Below are 17,492 nucleotides of genomic sequence, written 5' to 3'. Positions count from 1 at the left end.
GAGAAAGAATCTGCGTCGCAGTGAAGGTTGAAGTAAGGTTCAGATTCGGATGTCACAAAAATCTGAATTAAGAAAAATGAGAAGTCCTTTGTAAGCAACTTTTATTTCTCACACACACATCATTCGGGATACAATAGTACGAGTGCAATTTTGTCTTGGCGGGATCTCCAACGACCTGTTATGTAATTGGTCGGGGCCGGCTTTGAAAAGCCATCTGGAGTGTTCAAGGTTCCTCCATTCAGCGAAGTACAGTGGGGAGGACTCCAACGTGAAAAAAGGAAGACCTCCTCTTGCCATGTGAGTCATGGAGCGTGGAGTCATGGGAAAAAGCTGATATTCCTCCTGCTGATTTATGGTAATTGTGGATGTTTGCTGGGTGTGGACACACGTCCTGGCTGAGGCTGCAGTGATCATAACAGACCCTTGTTTCCTGTCTGTCTTTGTCCTGTGACGATCATCTCAGGTAGGATTCTGGTCCCCCCTGATCACCCCTGTGTTAACCTTGATGACACTGAACTGCTGACAGCCATACGAATGAATAAAATGCTGTTTGCCTCCAGCTCATAAAAGCGAGGCAGTCAGCTTGGCTCTGCTGAAACCCACCAGACACCTCATTGCTTGCAGCTGTGTTCAGCTGTGCCTAATTCTCTTGTCTTTTTTCTTTTTTATCATACACTGGGCCTGGGAGCCAAAAAGTCCTTACAGCGCACTTTTGTATTCAAATTACACTGAAGTTCCATCATCTGGAACAGTTGAAGCTGGAGGTTTGTTCTCTTGTCTGCTTTTGTCCAAGCAGCCGGTACGAGCTGTGACCTGTGCTGCAGCTTTATGGACCCTTTTCTCTAGAGTTTTCAGCTGGTCCGCTGCCAGAGAAAGCCTCGCTCACTGTGGGAAATGTGTAAAGATGTAATGGGGAGGTTGCCTGGGAGTCAGTCAGCCGTGCTGCTCTGTAAACTAAGAAGACATTCATGCATGTGTGTGTAAAGCAGAAACACCGGAGAGTATTACCAGCGCTGGACCTGTGGGCCTTTTACGCAGCCAACTCTGATCATGGCACACTGGAATCACGCTCAGCTTTTTATTAGCTGTGTGGCCCTCAAGATTTTTCCTTCCTGCTCCTCAGCTGTTCTCATTCTCATACCTTTATTTGTTTATTTATAGTCTGATTTATCCAAGAAAGACATCTTGGAGAAAATAAAAAAATTAGGGAAAGAACAACATTGTTTTTGGCAGTTACACACTTTGTCAGGGGGGACACCACGACTGCCGCACTTTGCCTTCTGGCCAAAGGGCCGATCTGGTGTGAGTTCCACTAATTAAAATACTTTGCTCCTCATAGAGAGGGAGAACGAATGGAGAATGTGATCTTCTGCCATCTCTTCATCACACGATGGATTGACAGAGCTGTGAAGGCTGTTTCAGCTCGTATATATACGATCCACACTTCAGGGACAGCTTCTTCTCCCTTTCGTTCACTGTACTCAGCTGTTTGAGCCTCACTCGAGGGCCCAGAACATTCTTATGTCCTGTCGTGGCTCCTGCAGGAGACTCATCTATTCCCAGAAACATCCCATCAGACACGTCTAACTAGAAGCACATTGCTTCCTCAATGCAGATAAACAGACAAATAATCAGGAGTTTTGACAGGACACAGTATTACAGCATTTGATAGAATTGTTGAGGCCAGTGGAACCGCATCTGGTTCCACTCTTTGTCCAAACGCCGCAGGAGGTGTGGGAGCAAATTTGAATGTTAAATCTAAAAAAACAGCCGGGGTGTTTTTTCTTTTGTTTTTTTTGTAAGGACGTTTTTTTTGTTGGACTCAGAACCCAACGTCAAAATCAACTGTAGCTTCCTGTTGATGATTAACAGAGCAGTTTTCACATCATTACATCATCATCTCAGTTGATTGGTTTGCAGCTGCGAGTCTATTGAAACGTTCCAATGGCATGTTTTTAATGTACTTTTTGGATTTAAGATGATAACACTGGAATGCTATCAGCTTCTTTAACAACGTGGTATGTTAGCCTGACAGCATGAGCTCACTTCATCGCGTCAGACGTGTCAGTCTCACTCTGCCTCAGCGTCTCAACCCGCCCTGACCCGGCGGAGGGTCCGTGGATTTTCCGTGGAAGTTCTGCAGCCACAAAAACTCATTTTAAATTGTAATCAAGTGTCCAAAGTTTCCAAAGACAACAGCCATGTCGAGCTCCATTACTGATAAATAATTCACAGGATCATACACGTCCTCTATAGAATATTCTCATTTAAGCACATGGTGTCCTCGGTTTAAATATTTTATTGGTTGTAGGCACCAGAAAGCTGAAGTGAAATGTTGAAAGACGCAGACACAGACTGTTCTGTATATCGTACATGATTGGAAAAAAATATCGTTCCTGGTTTATTTGTCACACCTCAAATAATCTAATCATAGCAAACTCAATAAGCGCTTAAATGTTAGCATTGAAATCAGCTTAGTTGTAATGAAACAATTCTTTGGTTGTTCATCTTCATAACCATCAGGCCTGCATGAACTCAGCAAAGCAGCCTTTTAAGTTGAGTCCTGCTTTACATCAGTGGGCCAACTAGTTTCACACGATGTTTACAGACGGAGATTTGAAGCCTCGTGCACACACTCTGGAAAAAGCTCTGTATGGGTCCTGGGTGGTGACTTGTTGCCAACACAGCTGGTGGCTGTCATGACTTCACGAGTCTATCTGCTGTAGATCTTCATTGTGTGAAAGATGAATTCATCTCGATGACGCGTTCATTTGAACCCACGGGGCATGAAGGTGACGATTAGTTACCCTCTTCAGTTTCACCTATTGGCATATTGCTTTAATTACTGAAAGATTATTTTGAATAATTCTTATTAGTTTTGTTCCTGAAGTGGTGGAGGTGAAAACTCAAACTCTTAGCAGTGCAGCTTTGATGGAACAACAAATAAAAACTGCACGAGCTTGTTTCGAAATCATAAACAAGCATTTTAAATAAAATTAAAAAGTAAACCTGCCAGTACTTAGATTCACATCTATTATGTTTCTGGGTATTTAAATTAAACCGTCGTGGTGATTTGATTATTTTATTGAAATGTTTATGGAAACAAAATCAGGTCCACGCCCGAATGATTTCAGCCCCAGTGGTGTTAACTGAGATGCTCTTGAGTACCAAGTGATAAACAATAAAAATTTGATAAAATTTGACCCAGACTGACATAATGGCTTTCTCCACAGTACTTCCTCATACTACCACGCTTATTGTTGGATGAGTTAACGTCTAACTGAATGTTTCTCCATCAACAGGGACAAAAAGGTCCTCATGGTCCCTCCGGTCTCCCAGGTGAACCTGTGAGTATTCCACTTTTTATTCATCACTTCACTTTGCAATAGATCTGACCTTTTTTTCCCCCTTAGTTCAATAAGTGTAACATGTAACTGCTAGTGTTTGAGGTGAGAGTGTGAATTTTAAAATAAGAATTAAAAACAGTCATGAGGATTTTCTGAAAAGTAAATATACCATCAAAAAAACAACTGTAAAATCATTAGTTTGGTCCCTCCCCCATTTCTTGTACGTCCCACCACGTTGTCTGAATCCAGTGCACATGCTGTTTGTGTGCGTGTGTGTGTGTGTGTGTCCATTTATAGTTACACAATAGGAGAAGAGGAGGAAATGGCAGAGAATATATTAACACAGAGACTTTGGGACGTTAAAAAAAGGGGGGTGATGGGAGAGAAGAAGACACGTTAGTCATTTGGGAGTCTTCAGCGGGGAAATAGTGAGAGAGATATTTTGGCAGCAGTGCAAGTGGGCTACAAAGTTTGGACACTCCGGCTCATTCCTCCTCCTCCTCTTCCTCCTCCCTGATTCAAATCTTGTGTATCTCTGTCTCTGAAAAGAATGTGCTGTGTCACATTGAGGAAAAGCAGAAAACTTTTCCTGTCTCCTCTAAAGAGATGATCCAGTCTTTTTCTTTCGGAGACATTGGGACATGGTTTAACGTGCAGATGTGGTGACCACACTCCTCCTTCGTAAGCAAGTCAGATTAAAAATATCTACACAGGCTAGTGGTTTTCTATCTTGCCTTTTGCTGCCGCTTGCTATGTTTATTAACGTGTTACTGCCACCAACTGTTGATCAGTGGAATAGTGGAATTGACTGCAATATGTAGAGAGGTGTTCCTAATATTCTGAGTAATATGTGTTAATAGGCTGGACACAGAATAAGAAATAAAAAAGCAGATCAGGCAAATTTCACCTTTAACTTTGGCCACAAAAATAAACAAATTTACAACTTGCGCGGTCAGAGTGCGCACATATTGCATTTACATGTATTGAGATCAGATACATAGACTATCTGGACTTTTTCCGCAAACTACACTGCGTTGAACACAGGCAAAATATCTTCTCTCTGATATAGGTGAAATGAATATTTGTTTCAGCATAGTAAGTCAATACTATTGAATACATAAATAAGTTAAAATGCTTATTTTGATTCACAAAATCTGGATAATTTTCCAGATTTGCACCGAATTTAATCTTTTCATAGATGTTAGCACTCTTCATGTGCCTGATTTGTTTTATTAAAGATGAATATTTCTTGAAAATGCCAAAATTGCTTCTATTCTATAACTTTTATGCAGCTGCTTTTACTAAAAATTCTCTCTGGCCATTCACTAGAACTCTCCAACACTTTTGATAAAACACACATTTACCAGTTCTTCCATAAAAACAAGAAAATGCAGAACCTGTTGCCAGATGTTGGCTTCAAATTCATTCTATAATTTCTTGCATGTCTTTCACTAACTAATCCTGTTTTACTCTCCCCATACATGTAGAATTAAACCTTCCTCCCGGTTGGATGCTGCGTTTGGCTGCGTCTTCTCACCACAAGGAAGAAATGACTCACGAGTTGCTCTGTGCTTTTGATGAGGATAAACATATTGAGGACTGTGCTCACAGCAGTTGTCTTAACAGCCTGTGGCTCGACCACATTGTAACAGCACCTACTGCAGGATTAATTGAACGGTTCGAGTGGCGACGGCTGCAGTGGCGTCTCTCTCCTTAAGCTGCAGCGACTCGACTAAACAAAAGCTCTTTACAGAAAAGACGAGAGATGTAGATTCTTCCATACCTGAGTGCTGTTTATGACTTTATGGATTCGGTCCTTATACCGTCTCCCTTCCGTTCCAATCGGCGAGGCTCCATGTGTGGATAAAAGTATATTTCCTGAAGAATACTACTTCCTTCCCTCCATCCTTCAGTTTCTCCTTCCTTCCTTTTCCGTGACTGAGTCTCTCGCCCCCCTCTAGTGCTGATTTCGGTTCCATCTTTCTCTCCACAGGGTGAACTGGGAGATGATGGAAGCCCGGGGGCCAAAGGCTATCCTGGCAGGCAGGTGCAGTAAATCTAGTGTTGCGGTGCTGGTCGATTAGAGCCACATAGACACACACACACACACGTACACACACACACACACACAAGAGAGCGAGAGACACATACAAACACAGAAACAAACACCATGATATAACAATAAATGGAGGTTGGTAATATCCTTAATTCTGAATTCAGCTTTTTTGAAAATATACGGGTGATTGTGACCTTTCAATAAATCAAATTTTCATCTGGTAATTTTTGTTTACTGTCAGATTGAGGAATGAAATGGGAATTATAGGGGAAACACTGAATCCTTTTGTGTCGTGTCTGTGGCCGGAAAATCACATTTAAAGATATTGGATGCTGACAAAAAGAAAAAATGAATCCCAGCCACGGGCATCTCAGCCTGGAAAAAACCTAATTTGGTAAATCCAAATAAAAAGTTTGTCGCAGCTGAATGAAAGAAAAGAAAGAGTGACAACAGCTCTAAACTGTTGAAGCACCTGTGGTGGAATTTCAGCGATGGATGCCCGTGGTCCAGCGAGGAAATAAAATGTCAAAAGGTTTCCATAGTAAGCACTACCCCGGAGAAAGAAAAGGTAATAAAAGTGTGACTAATGCCACAGCTCCTCAGGGACAAACAAGCTTCCTGTGTCCTTCCAATCGCTGCACTTCGAGGAATAGTGCATAGAAGAAGTTAAACCTGGGGAACATTAGAGTTCCTCTGCATTTAAAATCTGTTTCCTTTTAGCTTTAAGCAAATTTAGACTTTTAAAAACAGCTGGGCAACAGCTCAGTCGCTCGCTCACGCTCCCTGAATGTTTATGATAACACAGAGTTCAGGCACGGGTCTTGACGTTTGCCTCTGTGCTTTAGCGCACTTACTATGTCTGAGCTGTGATCCCTGCAGACACTTAGTGGTGTGTGATGGATTAGGTTTTAGCACCCCCTACCATCTGTACACTGTGAATCATCGGGGCTGTAGGTGCATGTCAAAATGCGGCACTTCTGCTGGGGGGGGGGGGGGGGGGGGGCGGGAGTTGATCTTCGTAGTTGGAGGAAGATGTTTCCTGCACCGGCGGATTTGCTGGCAGCGACTCTGAGAAGTTGAATGCTGCTGAAGTATTAACGCCGCAAATGTCAGCCAAGATACTAATTAGTATTTTAAGAAGCCGACGCTTATCATCAGGTCGTGAGGATGTTTAGATCAAATCAAAACATTTTGTTCTCAGATTTTCTAATTACGGACTCAAGCAGCATCGTTACTGAAGCCCTGCCGCTGTTTGTAACCACAGAAATATGTTTTGCTGTCTCTTTTATTTAGGGTTTTCCTGGGCCTGTAGGAAAAATGGGGCCGAAAGGAGTCAGGGTAAGTAGATGCTGGAGAATGCAGCTTTAGCTAACATTTTTATGGAAGTGTGTTTGTGTTGTGGTAATAAAATGTGCTTTGAAACTGTACATTGTATGAGTCATATAACGTGAAGCATTAGAGGAGAAAGACACCCTCCTGCATCCTTACACTGAAGGCCACAGTGGAGAGAAGCAGGTTTCTTCTCTGTGCCGCAAAAACATTTCTTAAAACACACTGTGAAATGTACGCTCAGTGAATTACCTGACCAGTATGGGCTGGTTCAAACTGTAAAATGCATGCTCAATTATTTACCTAACCAGTTGTGGGTTAGTTAAAACTGTAAACTACACGCTCAGTGACTTACCTAAGCAGTGTGGGTATATTAATAAGGCCAGTTTCATAAACACCACTCATCCACGCCTGTTGACTCCAGGATGATAGTTGATGGCAGATGGTTTTGTTAATATATATTTAATGCACCGTAGGAGCAATTAACTCTGGCTGTCTTCAAGTCATTTCCATGCTTGGGCAAATATCATAAAACTATATCGCTCTGCTGCCGACTGCAGCCACGACACATTCAGAAGGTACCACCTCATGTAATGTCGTTCTAATTTCCCCTTACTGCCTCTTGTCCAGGTTTTCTTGTCTTCTTCTTCCACTGAGCAGGAACGGCAGCGAGATCTTCAGAGATCCCTGATGTGTGGGTATGTGCCCTTGGACTACATCGTGGAAGCCAGCACCATGCAGTCCATGGGCATATACACTTGCCTCAAGGCTTGGCTCATCATGACCACTCATCTGAAGCAAACAGCCTGCAGTGCTGTGATCAGATCAAAGTATCATCGCTCAAGTCTTAGTATAGATAATTACACGTGTGTTGGTGTTGTTGACATCTACTGTCCAGCCCCATCATGTCTGCCCAGTCTCACTGTGCCCTCTTGTCCGTCTTCCTTTGCTCTCTCATCTGTCTTTGCCTCATGTGCTCCTCCATTCCATCTTTTATTCATCTCTTCAGGGTCACATCGGCATCCCTGGGCTTTTTGGTCTTCCCGGTCCTAATGGCGAGAGAGTGAGTATTAGTGGCTTTGAGAGTAAATGCCTACAGGGTTGAATTATATGACTGTCCATGGGCCAAATTGATGAAATAGAAATAGACTGCATTTTTTTGTGTACTCCAGGCACATTTCCCCAAATCACTTTTATAAGTAATAAGTAGAGCAAGCTGCCTCATGCTGTATTGGATCAAACCTGGGAGAACAGACAACCCTCACCTCCAAGTCTCGCCTGTCTTGGATAAGGTTATAATGTCCGAGGTAGATTTAAACTTACTTAAAGTCAGACAGAGTCAATATGAAACTTTCAGGTAGTGGATCACAACAGACTCTTGAGTATCTTGGTACCCCAGCCTACTGGCACCACATATTTCCACGATCAGTGTATCAGTCAGTCTGGTCCGCCAACTCTTGGGTAAAAAGTTTTGGATTCAGTTTGGTAAAGAACTCGGGGCTTCAATATGCTACAGCCTCATATTGAACATTTACTGTACATTGCTCAGAGAACAGCCGAGATTAAAGGAGACATGTTTAGTTTGATCATTTTTACATGTGTTATTACAAACACATCACTTTCCTCCTGCTCTGATTGGCCAGCAGACACACTCTGATGTGATTGGTCAACCACTTCTAGTCTATGTAACAAAAGTCGGCCTCTTTTCTCACTTTACCATTGAGCATTATGCAAATCTTGGGCATTGTGGTCTCATATAACATCTGGAAATTAAGTGCAGGACTTCAAACCAGCTGTTTCAAGAGCCTCAGTGTTTTCTGTCGGGGTCGATCAATCAAACAATCAAAATGTATTTGTATAGCCCATATTCACAAATCACAATTTGTCTCATATAGCTTTAATAAGATGACACTCAGTATAGCACATTCCTCCACCAATGCCCAATAATCCTCTGAACTTCAATCAAGCTGCACAGTCTTGTAAATATCCAACCTATTAATAAGCCAGTTTAATTAATTACCTGGGAAATGGGTGAAAATCTCAGCAAAATGATCTACTACACATTTGTGAACTAACAGACAGGGGTTGAGGCTAACGAGTAAACCTTTGTCCGATGATAGCTGAGAACGTGAACCTGAACCTTGAGATCTGAGTTTGAAATGTGGAGTATTTCCATTTGTGCCACCATTAGTGGTAAAAACCTTAGTGGTTGTTTTCTCCATTGTTACATCATCCGAACACTTGTTTCCTGTTATTTAAGAAGCATCGTAGCTTCACAGGGCCGCTGGTGTAACTAAAGCTATTCAGTCTTATCATCGCATAATTTCTGTTCTGACGTTATGCACTTTTATTCCTCCTTTACTTCCTTATCCAGTTTTCTCTTCCTGTTTCTCAGCTCTTGTTTTCTCTTCTGTTTCCAGGGTATTCCTGGCACTCATGGGAAGAAGGGCAAGATGGGTAGGCCGGTAAAGTTTTCTCTCAACATACTTTTCTTAGACAAACATTTTTAATGCAGCCTAATGAAAGTGAGGATGTTTTGTCTTGATCTATGGACTCCTCCTGTGGCGCAGAGCTACTTTAAAGTGTATTATTTGACCATTACTCTGACAGATACTCCAGTTCTCACTGAAGCCTCCCCTGGCCTCAGTCGTAAATCTGTGAAGAAAAGCTGTGGTAACTTCCACGCTGCGGCACAATGATGCCATAGGGATTATTATATGGATTTTTTAGGGATTTAGGGAGAAAACTACTCCCTAAACATTGAACTGAATGTACTGGAAACACAAATATTCCTGTGTCAGCGGATTACATTCAAATTCTCAGTCTGTTCCTCTTTACAAAGTTACTGGCATCATATTAAAGTCAACAATGGCTTTTCTATAAATCCTGTATGATTCATTTTCTGTGGCTGAAGGTGATTAGGAAACATTCTATGTTATATAGTGTTTATTACTGTGCTTGTTTTCCATTGGATTTATGATAACATGATGTGTCAGTTGTGGGTTTGGCTTCAGAGCCCTTGCCCACAGACCAGGGAAGTCTATCGTCATCGGCGCCTGGAAGTAAATTTCCTGTCCTTCCAGGCTTACATGGAAAACATGAATACTGCACATAAGTGCTTATGTAAATCTGGTATTTTCCCCAGGTTCGGTCTGGTTGTTTTCATTTTGATATTATGATGAAGTAATTGTCTGTGACACAGTCTGTGGTCCAAAGGTATGCTTGTAATAGCCAGCCCATGAGCAAGCCTTTTCTCTGTGGTGAAAAGCTTTTCTTCTGTCCTGAGTCAGCAGTAAAAGAGAAGAGAAAGAGTTTGTTCCAGCAGAGATTCACATGATTAACTTCTTAAGGACTTAACCAAAGTAGCCTTTAGTATCTAGTATTTCTTGCACTGATCAGAATGGCAGGGCTTCCATTGGACAGACCTGATGATGAATGGTTTTGCCGAACTCGCTGAACGCTGCTGTCGATATGAGAACAAAGACTTGCATGTGTTTCTGATCAGAACCAGTCATCTATTGACATTTTTGGAAAGAAGCAGGTTTTTCCACATTTCCTGTGGGCTTCATGTTGCACCAATTACCGCTTATTACTTTATCCACATTTGCCTAACGCTCTGAAGAGGCAGGCTGCCACACAAACAATCCCATCTCTGCCATCTCTCGAGGTCTCCGTGCTCTCTGCTCGTGTGCAGACAGAGAACGAGCGATCCAATCCTCATTCTGCTATTTATCATTTCTCTAACCGTGGAGCTGACTCTCTGTGGGCGAGTGCTGAGCCGTGATGTCGCGGTGGGTTGCACATTGACCTTGGCACACTGACAAGCACATGTTGAGCATGTGGCCTCTCGACTGCATCACGCCTCTTGTTCTGCCCCTCTAATAGAATTACGAGCACCATGCAAAAAAGAGAAAAACGACGCAGTCAGCAGTTCCAGGGCCAAACAGCTTTATTCAGCCGTTTAGGCGAGTCCTGGGGGTTTGGTCGGCGGGCTGCTGAGGGCCGAGCACGTGCACAAGCAGACACTCGGCCGCTCGGAAACACTCAGCCATGGAATTTCCTGCTGGTCTCTCAGGAATGAAGCGGCAGGATCGCGTTTGGTGAAATTTGCTTGGCTTTGCTCTGCAGACGTCAGTTTTTGGAAACACGATCCCTTGTGTTTGGTGTGATAACTCCCCTGACAAATAGTGTGATGTCTAAATAAAAATTCAACATCAGAATAGATGTTTGAACTGAATGAACATGATAGAAATTCAGCTCCCTCTCTGGTTACATGACTGTCCTCTGTTTGTTTGTGTGTTCAGGGGTTTCCTGGGGACTTTGGAGAGAGGGGACCTCCTGGGCCTGATGGAAACCCAGTAAGTGACCAGATACAGATACATGCACACACTGTTCACTTTTGGCAAAGGTTTCAGACTTAACCCTCAGAAGAGATGAAAAATACACTTATAAAGATCAAGTGACAGTAAAAAACGTCTACTTCAGCACTTCTTCACTTCTTTCTTCAGCCTATGTCCCGTTAGACCAGTGTCTGAAAAATATCTTTTTTCCAAAGTTAGAGCTTTACTCTGAAGAAGGAACATTTTATTACTGCACAAGACTGTGGAGCATATCCATGCAGTCACGCAGCAACTCACTCACCCATCATCACCCATACTGATACGAGGGCAGCATCAGCACTTTCACTCGCCTCTCCTCTTTCTTTAGTTTGACCTACACTGCTCGTGATTGACAGGGTCGGGGTTAGATTGTGATTGGCTGACCTCCCGAGAGCCTCCTCCGGGCCTCATTTCCTCTCCCAGCAGAGGGACGAGGGGATGTTCCATTTGGCTGAATTTCATCTCCTTTCATTCACAACGAAATGGAGGCGGCGACAGGAAGGCCACACTGGGCCGAGTGTCATCCATCTCTCCGTTGGTTGCGTGGTTTGGAGAGGATGTGGACTCGGCATGTGGCCGCGGGATGCATCGCTTGGACAACAAGCCTCTGTGTCAAGAGCCAAGTGCTCACTCAGTATGCTAAACTGCCTGGAGAAACACATTACTCTGCTATCACTGCACAAGCAAACGAGTAAACAAACAGAATGAGGAAACGTAGTGAACGCTCCTCCTCCTCTGCCGCAGTTCAACACCTCTATCTCCCTCTGCTCATGTTGCATCTTTTCTGCATCTCTCTCTCTTCCTCTCAGGGTGAACTGGGAGCTCCTGGGCCACATGGAGTCCCTGGTCTTATTGTGAGTGTTGTATATCTCTCATTGCTTCTAAAGTTTTTCAATTTTGTGATTTATAGTTTATACTCGGTGTCCTTGATTCCCTTTTTTATCCCCTCTGGAAACGAGTAGGCTGCGTGAGAAACCTTGATTCCTTACTTGCTATTTGTCAACATCTTTCTATTTGGACATTCAGCTCAGAAAACTCAACTCTGTTGCAGATTATGAGAACTGGTCCAGGATTTCAAGCCTTAATACTTTAATATTGCTGCTGAAACGTGTCTGCAGCACTGAGCATCACAAACTGGACACTGCCAACAGCTGGCATCAAATGTCAGGGCATCTAGATAATCTTTTATTCTCTAATCAGGTAGTTTTCATATAGATTAGTTTTTTCGTAAAGCTGTAGGCAAAGGCAATCTTGGTCAAATCATGTGTACACCAGCCTCAATGCAGAATGCACATTTGAAACTCATATGAAATATGAACAATCATATGTAAAGATCATTATACATATCATTATACAAAAATAAAGCCAGAATATAAAATAAGTAATTAAAACCAAACTTAACACTTAACATATGATGTCGGCCACCAGGGGGCGATACACACTATTTTAGACCATGTGTTTTGTTGCTCGTTGATTTGTGATGTGCAAACCGCTGCAAACTCCAAGTAAATGTTCAGAACATGTATAAAATAACTCAGACTTCATAGTGTCTGTCTAGTTTGGGGAAAACAAAGTGGTGAACAAACGTTTTGTGAAGACAGGTTTTCGCAGGTAGTCTGAAGATAATGGATTAATCCTGGAAGACCATTCATTTTAACGCTGTTAACCTAATGCATGTAACACTGGTTGGTTCTCTTGTCCGTCCAAATTCTTACAGGCCACAGAGTATTGTCTTTTAACAACGGAGATATACAAAAAACAGATATATAGCAAACACAAGTATAAATCAAATCTTATAATATCTAGTTATTGCTAACACAAGCAGCTGTGACTGTGAGCGTGTATTTTTTGTAGTTTTAGTTTTATCTGCTTATTCATTCTAGTAAGTGTATGTGTGTGTTTGTTGTTGGTGACAGGGAGACATGGGCCCTCTTGGCATTATGGGCTTAACAGGACCACCAGGACTCAAGGTAAACAAAGTGGACATGTTGTGTGTCTCTGGTTGTGATATGGATGTGACCATAGTGAGTTGCTCATAAACAGCTTCAAACGCTTTGCTATTTTTGGATTTTGTAAACTCTGTGTCCTCTTCCACAGCCTGGTCACATCTTCTTCTCACAGCCTGACACAAGGTGAACCACAGTTAACATGATGTTAATGCTCGTTTCTCTCTTTTTGCTTTAAAGGGAGTACCAGGAAACCCAGGGGACGCAGGACTGAAAGGTGATAAGGTGATCTGCATACGTCTTTCTTAGACCCCTAACCTTGTAAAATCCATGACTGCTGGAGGGCACAGCACAGACGTGTAATATATGACTCATTACTCCTGTGGTGCATGTAGATTGAAAAATGTTCTGCTAACATTCTGTCATTTATCATTGCATTTTCCCAGGGGGAAGATGGCTTGCCAGGACAGCCTGGGGAGAGTGGATTCCAGGGGGACAAGGTATGTGTATGCCGGTGTGGGCTCTGGTGGTAGAAGAGGTTTTGGTGGTTCGATTCCCTACTTCTCCTGTATGCCAAAGTGTCCTTGGTTAAGTGACCAGAGCAGGGCCTTGTTCGGTATCTCGGTCTCCACTGGGGTTAATGAGACATGAGCTGGTTTCAGACATGAACCTTTAAAATAATCTCATTCTTTGTCTTTCACATATGAAAAACTGCAGAAAACGTTCTCACATACAGCCCCTCTGGATAGTTTCAGGAGAATCTCCAGATATTTAAAGGCTTGTGGATTTTTCATTTAGAGATGTTTTTGTTGTGTTTCTGTATCAAACCCACATTTGATTTATGGGATTTGTTTTATGACCAACCTTTTATGTGACAGGGTATTCGTGGCTCACCTGGGTTAGCTGGACCTCGTGGAAAACCTGGACCACAGGTAGGCTACTTTCAAACACCAGCAGAGAGAAAGATATATAACAACATCACACTACATGTAGTTAATCCATGATCAGACTGCACTTTCACTCTGTGATATGTATATGTACTATACTCTTTACATCTAGCAACTTCTTTTCATGCTTAACTGCTTTGGTTGCGTCTGTGTTCTCAGCAGATAAGGCACTGTGCTAAACAGTTTATTTTCTGCTTTAGCTGCTTCCGTGTGTTGAAATTGCTCGAAAAACTCTTAACAATGCAGTCGGTTTAAAAACCGCTCAGGAATAAAAATGAGTAGAATTCTTCAAATGTATTGAAAAGCAGATTTCAGTGACTCGTGCTTAGGGGGAATTTCAGGCGAAGAATTTTAAGCTCAATAACCACAAACAACCCCCTGAAAGAGCAGGACACGGGCAATTTCAAGTCCAAGTGCTCCTCGAGCGTCACGACTAATCCGTCAGTCAGCGCTACAGTTGGCACATGTGCTCCTAAGTGTCCTTAATATGTTGAGTGCTCGTTGATCTGCTTTGAGATTCCTGGGAAAACCTGCTCCCTTGCTTGCTTGACCTTCTACTTGATCGCAGCTGTTCCCACCTGTGCTCCTCGCATTCCTCCGCTCAGAGCTTCAATGGTTTGGTTCCTTGTAACTTCGACATAATGTCCTGAACATTTCTTTGAATTAAGATGGTATGATGTAAGGTTTCTTGTTATTTTCAGGGTCGTGTGAGATTCATTTTTACTTGATTATGTTCCCTGCATGCAAAAAAAAGATTCAAAAGAATCAAAAGGAAATCAAAAATAAATAGCAATAATATATATAATGTAAACAGGATTCTTAAAAGTTATGTTATATGATGTTGAAATTATTATTATATTATTGATTCTTTGTGATATGTCTTAGGGCAAACCTGGGGAAAAGGGCCCTGATGGTTTACCTGGCCCCCCTGGCCCAGAGGTACGACAGATTTCATTTACTAATATTTTGATAAGATGTTTATATTGTCTATAAATGTGTTGTAGTGTGCAGGAAAGTATAAAAGTGTGTGATGATGAAGTTTTGGTTTATCTTCTGTCAGGGCTTTCCAGGGGACATTGGCCCACCAGGTCAAAACGGCCTTGAAGGACCCAAGGTCAGCAGAGTGGATATTACAACTTAGACATGAAGCGTCAAGTTTGAGAAATGAAAGTTTATTTTTGGTTTCGTCATCCACAGGGAAAGCAAGGGTTTAGCGGTTTGCCAGGCCCTAGAGGAACACTGGGACTTCAGGTAGGTTTGACTTTGGTGTGTTGAGCCAAAGACGTTTCTCTTCCCCTTGATCTTCTGCTATAATTTTATTTTTCAGGGTGATGAGGGACCGGTCGGGCCAGCTGGACCTGCTGGATTCGAGGTGAGTGGATAAACCCAGGAACCCAGAAAACACCCCAGAACCATAATCATGCAGCGTCCTCTTTACACACACCACACCACAATACATTCTACACAATAGCACCATGCGTCTCATCTGCAGTCTATGGTCTCACATGGACAGACAGTCTGTTGGCTGACTGATCTCCTCTATTGTTCTAAATTGTTATTTGCTGCCCTTTTCTATCATAAAGAAGAAACCACACACGTGCGCAGTAAAGGAAGTCAAAGCAGCTGTCTGTCAATGTCCAGTATAAAGCTGTCAGATAAAGTTTAATGTGATGATTGATTCATAAAATACTTGAATTATGAAGTAGTTTCCAGGGAGGTCAATCGTGTGATAGAGGTATTATAACATAAATCAACTGGTTCCTTTTATGGTTTGTTTTTCAAATATCTCTCCACCTTATATAGATTTATGTCGGGAGTCTTCAGTATCTGAATCACAGACTGTAAATACCAACTTCCTTCCAAAAATGAAGCCAAATTATCCCTTTCAATGTCATTTGGAGATAATAGTACTGCGCAGTGCTGCTTATGAAGTGTTTAAAAACTCGATGGAAACATGAACACTTGAACAAACATCAGTGTGATAAGAACCAACCATTATCTTAGTTTGGTCCCTGACCCATCTGCTAAAATGGAGGAGGTGGAGAACATGACCCCCCACTGTAGACACCCACGAGGGGGTGAGTCAGATGATTTGGCCTCACTTTTGGGAAGCAGTCACATCATCCATCCTTGTAAACACTCTTTGGTTTAGATCATCATGTGTATCAGCAGGACCTTGATACCGCAGCTCCCTCCTCTGATTGTAACTGCTCAGGTGACGTCAATGTATATTATGGCTTCACCTCTGGATGTTGGAAGGAAGCTGAAACTCGTATCTTTATCTACAGTTTATGATCTGAAGAAGGAACGTGGTGGATGAAGAAGCCACGAGGGGCAAACTTGTGCCGTTTTATAATTGACATTGTCAGCGAGCTGCTTTACATCATAAATAAAAGTCCTCAGCGACTCTCTCGGTCCAAAAAAAGTGTTTGTTTGGAGTCATCCCACGCTAACCAACAGAGAAGACTTCACCAATGACACTATCTTTTGCAATGGTTAACTTCCAGTCTGTTATTTCCCAGCAGTGGAACCCACAGGTGATTACTGCAAACAAACACAAATGACCCGGTGGCTTCAGTGATGATAAGATGCTTTGATGCTGAAAACAACTCTTTGTTTTCTGGATAATTAAGTTTTTTGTAGTTGTTGTTGTTGTTTTGGCACCAATTGTTGGTTGGTTCTGTGCCTCGGCCTCTCGAGGCACGGGCGGAATCACACACTGCACCTTCTTCAGGACACATGGAGACTTTATTGTTGTGTGTGTGTGTGGAGCTGCGGTACACTTCCATGTGTCATTTCTGCTTTTTGTTCAGGGCAGACCTGGGAGGCAGGGATTCCCTGGATTGACGGGCCCAGATGGACTCAAGGTCAGACCCAACAGTCGCACATCCGCCGCCAAACCACTGTCATCCATAACTGAGCATTCTCTCCCTGGTTCTGTTTTATGATGATATATCATCTGAATATGTGTAAATTAGATGTTAATCCTCCGTTACCACAGGGGAACAGGCCTCCGAGCACATTTCGACTGATTTGAACTAAAAACGAAAGGCATGAATAAGTTTGTGATATGCTAATTGGCTGCTTTGCTGTAGGGCGAGACTGGGATAACCGGCGAGGTCGGAAAGCTTGGCGAGAGGGTAAAGGCTTTTCTCCCTCTTTCTGCTGATTTCTATTTGATGCTAAGTGTGTGTCCATGTGTGTGCTTGTGTCAGTTTTGTTTGGGCCCCAAAGCTGAGAAGCCCATTATGGGAAATATAACTTCACTAGAACTAATAAGACTCAGTCATGACAGCGTGTTCTCTCTCCTTCAGGGACTGCCTGGTTTTATTGGGCCTGCTGGAGAGACGGGGATCGCCGGAGAAAAGGTTAGCGCGGTCGCAATTTGTCACGGTCTGCTAGCGTCACGATCTGGTGTCGTGCAACGTCAAGTTTGATCTGATGAATTTCTTTCTGTCCATCTAGCATGTGATTAGTGCTAAAATAAA

The 17,492-nt window shown here is 42.7% G+C and overlaps 1 protein-coding gene across 2 annotated transcripts in view; it reads left to right on the top strand.

The window, feature by feature from the left end:
* Positions 1-17,492, top strand: part of col27a1b (collagen, type XXVII, alpha 1b) — a 60,049-nt gene that overhangs the window by 23,355 nt on the left and 19,202 nt on the right. For both annotated transcript variants that reach the window (XR_011240848.1, XM_020099064.2), the window contains exons 8-25: positions 3,303-3,347; positions 5,341-5,394; positions 6,697-6,741; positions 7,742-7,795; positions 9,153-9,197; positions 11,037-11,090; positions 11,921-11,965; positions 13,028-13,081; positions 13,298-13,342; positions 13,504-13,557; positions 13,936-13,989; positions 14,890-14,943; positions 15,065-15,118; positions 15,202-15,255; positions 15,332-15,376; positions 16,818-16,871; positions 17,100-17,144; positions 17,319-17,372. Coding sequence is in view for 1 of the 2 variants with exons in the window: in XM_020099064.2 (XP_019954623.2) it covers positions 3,303-3,347; positions 5,341-5,394; positions 6,697-6,741; positions 7,742-7,795; positions 9,153-9,197; positions 11,037-11,090; positions 11,921-11,965; positions 13,028-13,081; positions 13,298-13,342; positions 13,504-13,557; positions 13,936-13,989; positions 14,890-14,943; positions 15,065-15,118; positions 15,202-15,255; positions 15,332-15,376; positions 16,818-16,871; positions 17,100-17,144; positions 17,319-17,372 (909 nt within the window). In the remaining variant the exon portion in view is untranslated. The remainder of the gene's footprint in view (positions 1-3,302; positions 3,348-5,340; positions 5,395-6,696; positions 6,742-7,741; positions 7,796-9,152; positions 9,198-11,036; positions 11,091-11,920; positions 11,966-13,027; positions 13,082-13,297; positions 13,343-13,503; positions 13,558-13,935; positions 13,990-14,889; positions 14,944-15,064; positions 15,119-15,201; positions 15,256-15,331; positions 15,377-16,817; positions 16,872-17,099; positions 17,145-17,318; positions 17,373-17,492) is intronic.

The sequence above is a fragment of the Paralichthys olivaceus genome, chromosome 4 (genome assembly GCF_024713975.1).
Source record: "Paralichthys olivaceus isolate ysfri-2021 chromosome 4, ASM2471397v2, whole genome shotgun sequence".
Lineage (NCBI taxonomy): Eukaryota > Metazoa > Chordata > Actinopteri > Pleuronectiformes > Paralichthyidae > Paralichthys > Paralichthys olivaceus.
This window is presented reverse-complemented; position numbering and strand designations above follow the sequence as displayed.